The sequence below is a fragment of the Propithecus coquereli genome, unplaced genomic scaffold (assembly GCF_000956105.1).
Source record: "Propithecus coquereli isolate 6110/MARCELLA unplaced genomic scaffold, Pcoq_1.0 Scaffold119, whole genome shotgun sequence".
Lineage (NCBI taxonomy): Eukaryota > Metazoa > Chordata > Mammalia > Primates > Indriidae > Propithecus > Propithecus coquereli.
Genome location: NW_012135969.1, coordinates 7,955,341 through 7,962,630, shown reverse-complemented (window position 1 = coordinate 7,962,630; position 7,290 = coordinate 7,955,341). Strand labels below are relative to the sequence as shown.

The 7,290-nt window shown below is 54.5% G+C and overlaps 1 protein-coding gene across 1 annotated transcript in view; it reads right to left on the bottom strand.

Annotated features, from left to right (window-relative positions):
- ABCC3 (ATP-binding cassette, sub-family C (CFTR/MRP), member 3) overlaps positions 1-4,862 on the bottom strand; it is a 56,827-nt gene extending 51,965 nt beyond the window's left edge. Inside the window, exon 1 of the mRNA XM_012662693.1 lies at positions 4,754-4,862. Within this exon, the coding sequence (XP_012518147.1) occupies positions 4,754-4,798 (45 nt within the window). The 5' untranslated portion in view covers positions 4,799-4,862. The remainder of the gene's footprint in view (positions 1-4,753) is intronic.
- Positions 4,863-7,290: the final 2,428 nt, after the last annotated feature.

The following is a 7,290-nucleotide window of genomic DNA, read 5'->3' as shown; positions in this document are numbered from 1 at the left end:
CTGGCTAATTTTTTTCTATTTTCAGTTGTCTGGCTAATTTCTTTCTATTTTTAGTAGAGACAGGGTCTCGTTCTTGCTCAGAGCTGGTCTTGAACTCCTGACCTCAAGCAATCCTCCTGCCTTGGCCCTCCAGAGTGCTAGGATTACAGGCATGAACCACCGCACCTGGCCCTGGAAAAATGTTTTATGTCTCTTTAAAACATCCTCCAACTCCTTTTGGAGAGCTAGGACCTGCATCCCTGCCTCAGGCCGGCGGTCAGGGGAATGTCTAAAGTTCTTTATGCTACAGGAGATGGCCTGCTACCGAGGCCCTGGGTATAGGTCACCAGATTGTCTTCAGCTGAGATGGGAGGATTGGAATCATCAACTGTAATTGAACAGCAATTGCCCCAAGCTGAGAAGGCACCCTTTTAAAGCTCTGTATCTCTGCTTATTATTAGGACGATGGCATTTTTAAGCAGCAGTCTCCAGCCTCCTCATTTGCTGGCAAATTAATAAAACTCCCCTTTCCTTCTCCTCAAACCACTTGTCTTCATTCTTCTGATGTGGCCTCAGGGACAAATGCTGAGCTTTCGGTAATAAGGGCACCTTCCCCATGGACCTGACCAAAGGGAGACCCGTGGGCCTCTACCAGAAGCTGCTGTTAAGTAAACTCCATGTCTAGAGCAGGGAAAGGGCTGGGGTAAGGGGAGTCTGGAAATCTCAGAGGAGGAATCAGTGAACTCTCACTGACCCATTTTCCCTCTTCCCAGTTGGTCACAGAATCTCAGGAACCCACCTCCTTGCCTGGCTTGAATCCTCTCTCTAGCATCCCCACATGGTCACCATGTGCTTACATATCCCCAGTGACAGGGAGCTCACTAGTTCTCAAGCAGTCAGTGCCATCTTTACACAACTTTCATGGTCAGGCTGATCAGATTTCTGAGCTTCCTGGGGCTGTAAGATCACCGTTAATTCTGCAAACAGGTGTTTACAACAGCCCCAGGCCCTCGTCCATGTTTTCTCTTTGCCACCTGGGCGCTCCACATCCTCCACTGCTCAGAACAGAGACAAATCCTCCAGGCCAGGGGCAGAGGGCAGAGTGAAGGGATACCACCACCCTGATTGTTCTAGAGGCACCTCTGGCCTCATGAGTAGTTTGGTCACATGATTCACTCTTTCGGAATTTGCACAAAAACTCCCAAGGCACGCTCAGAGATGTTGGTAACCTGGCCCAAAGTGGATGGAGGTGAGAGAGCGATTCAAAAAAAGAGATAAATCATTTACCCAGCAAGGGGTGTGTGTAAGTACACAGACGTGTGGGCGTATGTTCCGGGGTCATGTGTCACCTGAGTCTCCTAGCCTCAGATTTAGCCAAGATCAGCTCCCCTGTTCCCCAGCAAACAGCTAACATGGAGCCTCTGATCTAGAAAGCCTGCCAGCCCTTTCTTCTAGGTCTTCCCAGGTTTAATGTTCCCTTCTCCCATCCAAGTACTAGCCAGGCTCAACCCTGCTTAGCTTCCGAGATCAGACAAGATTGGGCGCATTCAGGGTGATATGGCCGTGGACTAATGTCCCCTTCTAACCTCACTTCTCTTCCTCCTCTGTCCTCTTCCTAGGGGTGTCAGGACCTGCTACTCACAGAGAGTTTCTTAGTTCTCAAGATCATTTCACGTCCCCTATCTCGTTTGATCCCCACGAAAATCTTGTGAGGTGGGTAGAGGTGGGTTATTTCCCCATTTCACAGGTGGTGAAACTGAGGCTATGGAGATAAGCTAGCAAAAGTCTTGGTAGAGTAAACAAGTAGCCCAGAAGGGCCTGAACACCCCACCCCCTCTCACTCCTTTCACCCCCTTTTCATCCCTAGTTCAGGTACTTCCTGGCTACCTTGAGCTGCTTCCCCCAAGGGGGATCGCCCCCAGGGCCCTAAGGTAAAAGGTCCCAGGGGAGGTATGCCTGAATAATATGCAATGCAAATGAGATGCAATGGGGCACACCCAGAACTCCAGGCCTTTGGTGTAGCTGAGTTATAGTTTAGGCTCCAGCCTGGGGCTCAGACCCTTTCCCTTCTCAGCAATTCAAACCCTCAGGGGTGAGCTGGGGGCCTTCCTTTGGTCTCCACTCCCCATCCGCACTCACCAGCCACACTAGGTGCAGCCTGGAACAGCTTTCAGGAGCCAAGAAGATTATGTGAAAGATGTTTAGAGATTGGGGTGGGAAGGAGAGTAGTCAGTTTCCTGCCATTTTAACGTGTCCAAGCAGAGGCCCCACGAGAGCTCCCCGATGTGGATGAGCTGCCTGTCACTGGGGTGCTCAGAGGAGGTGCGTAACACTCCTGAGCAGCAAGGAGAAGTTCAGGGGCCAAAGGGCCCAGAGGCTCAAAGGTGCAATGTCAGGCAACGGCAAGGTTAGAGCCAACCGTATCCCAGGGCTCCTATTTCCCAGTCCAGCACTCTGTACTTGATTGTTGTGTGACCTTTTCTCCCTTGGCCTCAGTTTCCCTAGCTCTACAATGAGGGGTTGGACTAGCCCCCAAGCTCTGACTTTCTTGGATTCTACAATCACACGAAAGGGTAGAACCAAAGGATCTCTGAGCTTGGGACAAAAAAGGAGTCCCGAGTTCCCCAACTCCAGGTTCCTTGAGACCAGGTCACCATCTCTGTACAGTCCTAAGCTCTCAAGGTTTAGCCGTCCCCTCAGCAACAACCAGTCCTTGTGCCTGAGGCTTGGACACACTGTCTTCTTGATTTTCTGTCTGAGCACTCCGGACACCATGACCATGTCATGATTGCTGAAATAACAGGAAAATATCTAACCTGGTAATTTGCTAGTAACACCTAAAGATCAGTCATGAGCTCTCTCCCTAGCTGGCAGGCACCCTGAAGGGTTCCATTGTCTGAAAAGAGGGGAAAGACAGAAAGGAAGTGTAAATCTTTCTCTGGACAGCAGAGGAGCAAAACATCAGACCTCAAGTCCTGCCCAAAATCGTATCTTAAGGGCTAGATCACCGAGAAGATCAGCCATGTCTGTTGTTACCTGTCTGCCAAGAAGAAAGAGGAGTGGATGCAGGGTTCACTGACAGTACCCTGTTAATTCGGCTACAGCCATAAATCATCTTCACCCCCTTTTTACAATTCCTAAATAAAAAGTCTGCCTACATGATTCTTTCTGCCAACACACTCTTCCTCTTCCTCTCTTGTGTTTGGCCCTTTCCCCGCTTGGGAAAGTAAAATAAATTTCTTCTTTCTATCCTAATCTTTGCCTGGAGAAATTTTTCTCAAACCCGCATGCACCAGCACTCCACCCTAACAACGACCCAGCCATGATGAAGCGAGTAGTGAAAGGAACTATCCCCGCGAGCCAAAGGCGCAACCTCTGGACCCTGGTGACAAGTGGACAGTCCAAGCTAGTTAATAGATGAAGTTCCTGTAGGGCTAGGAAGGAAGGGCAGTGTCGGAGAAGTTATACCATCTCAGGTCAACCTTTTGGTCACCCAGAGAAAAAGAGAGACCCCTAAAGAGAATTTTACACAGGTAGAGGCACTCCATTGCCCCAGGTTTCAAAAAATCCAGTAATGCTTTCAGCCCATCCCAAACATAGCCCAAGAGCGTGGTTCTGGACTTATGTACCTATGCACACACGCGTGTACAGCACATGCCTATGGATGAGACCCTACGCACACATACATATACACACACAGAGCACAAATGAACAAATACTCAAAATGAGAAAAAGACTTAGAGATTGGGGTTTAGAGGTCCTGGACGTGAGACCAGTTTATGCCGGGCACCCTTGGATGACCACAGATAAGCCCCTTTAATCTGAGCTCCATCTGTAAAATGAACACCACACTATCACTTGCTCTTGGACTGTATACACTCAATGCACCCGAACTGTTCGGTGGGGCCTGGGATCAGGAGGCTGTCTTAGAAAGAGATTTGGGGTGAGTCACAAAATGGCCTGCTTTTCTATCCCAGCACTGCTTTCATTGAACTGGATAGCTTTAGGCAAGTCCCTTCCTCTCTCCGGGCCCTTTCTCCATCTGTAAAAGGAGAGGGTTGGACTAGAGCAATCCAGATGCCCTGTACCTGTAAGGTCCTGTCTCCAGAGTGGGGTCCGCCCCTTCCGGCACCTGCCCCCGTCCTGGGTGGTAAGGATGGCTTGCGTGCTCTCAGACCTGCCGCCTGGTGGCTCTTTCCCAAGGAAAGGCCGGTGGCAGGACCCCTTCCCCAGAAGGGTGAGGACCTGCACATGTACTCCCAAAGTACCTGGATGGGCGGGTGCTCTGGATGCCCCGGGAGTCCCAGAGCAGGGGTGGGGACTGGGCAACCCAGTCCTAGTCTGTGGGGCAGACGGGTCAGGTAGGAACCTGGCTAATGGCGAAATGCTCCTTGTTCATCAGACAGAGGGGCTAGGGCGGAGCAGCAAGTGGGGGCGCTTCCCCCCTCCCGGGGGTGCCATGCATTGTGCCTCACTATCCTGGGCTCTTCCGTGGGGCCAGGAAGGGTGGAGCAGGACACCGCGCGGGACCGGCCGAGAGGAGGGGGCGACTGGTGCGGACAGAGCAGCTCCCACCCACCCCCGCCCCGGCGCCCCGGTGCCCCGGCGCCCCATCGCCCTCTCCCGGGCGCCCAGGCCATCCCAGGGGCTCCGCCACGCACGCCCTCCATCCCAGGACAGCTGCCCGTGTCGGCGGGAAGGCAGGCAGCGGGGACCAGGCCAACCTGGCAGACCCCAGCCCCCGCCGCCGTGACCACTGAGCCCCGCCCCTTACCCAGAACTTGGAGCTTAGCTCCCCGGAACCGCACAGGGCGTCCATGGGGTCTTGGCGCCTTGGCGACGAAGGCGAGCACGGTGCCACAGCGCGGGCCACAACGGGTGCCCTGACAGCCGGTGCCACAGCGCGGGCCACAACGGGTGCCCTGATAGCCGCCTCCGACCCCCCGCGCCCCGCCCCCGGCCCGCCCGCCCGTCCGCCCGCCGAGCCCTGCCCCCAGGCTCTTTGGGTCGGGCTCTGGCGTCCGTCTCTGCGGGTTGCGTCAGCACCCCGCCTCCGTGAAACTTCGGAGGCGCTGGGAGGGACTTTGGGGCAGAGGTGGGGGGCCGTTGACAAAGGGACAGCCACTTCGAGTGGCCCCTGGGCCATGTGGGAGAGATGCCCCTCTAGGTACTGAGGCTGATAGGCCCAGAGCAGAGTGTTTGCAAGGGGGGAACTGGGGTACACAGGCTCCCACACACACCCCCTACAACTCCGTGGGGCCCGACGAGTCGGGGAGACGGAGAGAGATTTGGCAATCCTCTCCTAGTAAAAAAGAAATCTTTGAGAAGGTCAGGGTCGTCTCTGGACGTCTGTTTCCTTATCTGTAAAACAGGAAGAGCTTGTGTGCCCAATCAGGAAGGCTACCTCTTCCCCACGAGTTGCCAGAGAAAACCGGCAGACAACACACAGTGAAGCGGTGCGCGCTCCTGCGTGTGTGTGCCCGGGGAGCAGGGGATGGAAGGAGGCCGCGGCAGCATCCAGAGGGCGGCCTCCTATAGTCCTCTTAAATTGCTGCCCTCTGAGGCGCTGTGGCTCCGTGATCTTGTCCTGTCACTTCAGTGCCTGCCTGTGCCTCCACTTTCACGTCTGTGAAATAGGGATAATCGTAGTAGCATCTTCCTCACAGGGTTCTCTGAGGGCTCACTGGGAAGGGTATGTGAAGCATATTGACTGGAACACTTAGTAGGCACCCAACGTGTGTCAATTTCCTCCACTTCAGCCTGATCAGGGTGGGGATGGGCAGGTGAACCCAGGAAGAGCCCCCCATTAGCATCCTCCTCCTAAGGTTGAAATTCCACATTCCCCATCTGTAAAATGGGTTTGGAGTCGGAGGCCTTTTCCTGTTTGCCCCAGCTTGGCCGTGCCAGGATCCCTCCATCTCTCACTCCCCCAGTCACCCTTTCTTCCTTAACAGGGTCGTAGAAGCCAACTCACCATCCCTTCTTGGGACCTAAAAGGAATTCTCCCTGGGCAGATCTTCGCCTGGCTCAGCTCTCCACACCCCTGCCTGCAAAATCTGCCTCATTTCGCCCTGGCCATCCCTTTCCTGGCACTTGTTCTCGAGAGAAGGTGTTTCCTTCCTTGGCTTCTCAGTGGCAGGTGCTGGCGGGAGCCAGTAAGATAGCACAGAAGTGGTCGGCCACCTCCTGTCTCTCTAGGAAGGCAGGAAGTCACTAGAAGGGACGTCTCTTCCTCTGTGGGCTATCAGAACCGAGATCTGGGCGGGCACAGGATGGCGGTGGGAATGAGGTGGACGAGGCTCCCCCATCCCTGGCTGTTGGACTGGGGGCCTCTACCCCTCCACTGGGCCAGTCCTCTTAGCCTCCTCTCTGTCTGCCCCCTTCCCCTGCACTCACCCGCTCACACCCACCCTTTCCTCTCCTCCCACCCCATCTCTGGGCAAAAGACTTTACCCAGATTTCACACCTTGTCAAGGTGTGCCTTGGGTTATATTTAGTTGTGAAGATTCTGTTTCCTGACAGTCAGAGAGGTCCCCAAGGGCAGGGACTGATTGAGTCACCTCCAATCACCCCCTATGCCTCGGGCAGTGCCTTTTGTATACTGTGTGACCTCAACAAGCTCCTTGATGTCTCTGAGACTTAGTTTCTTCAGGAACTTGGGCAAGGTGTCATCTGTGCTCTCTCCCAGCCTTGGTGGTCCAGGCTGCTATGGCCTGGGCAGCTGGGAATCTTCCTCTACCCCCTCCCCAGCCCCGGTCATGGCTTCATGAGGACCCTCTGCCCCTGGGTTGTTGCCTTGATCTACCCACCAGCACCCCCTCACTCTCCCTCCTCTCCCAATCCTCTAAGACTTGTGGGGTCTTAGGCACCAGATAAATCAGGAAGGTTGGCTCTGGGACTGGGGGCACTTGGGGGCTCTCCTTTAGGGTCCTTCAGGAATTAAGCTCACCAGTCAGACCTCCTTCCTGAGATGGGGAGCCCAGAACTAGCCTAGACTTCCACCTGGGACCTTCCAGCCCCAAGGTTGGCCGGGCAGTCCAATGGTTAGAGCTCTAGCTTGGGGCCAGGTCCGTTAGGTTCTGGCTTCAATATTGGGGCTGAAGCACCTTTTGGCCCTAGCCTTTTCATCTTGCCATCGCCTTTCCAATGCTACAGCACTGCGTGGGAGACTCCGAGATCACGATGGGGGCCCTTGGGGATCCTCGCCTTCCCCCGTCTCTCTTGAGGCATTGGGGCTTCAGCCCTCCTGGCCACTCATGAAATGTGGCCCCTTTCACACAGCTCTTGAATAATAACCACAGTATTTCTAGG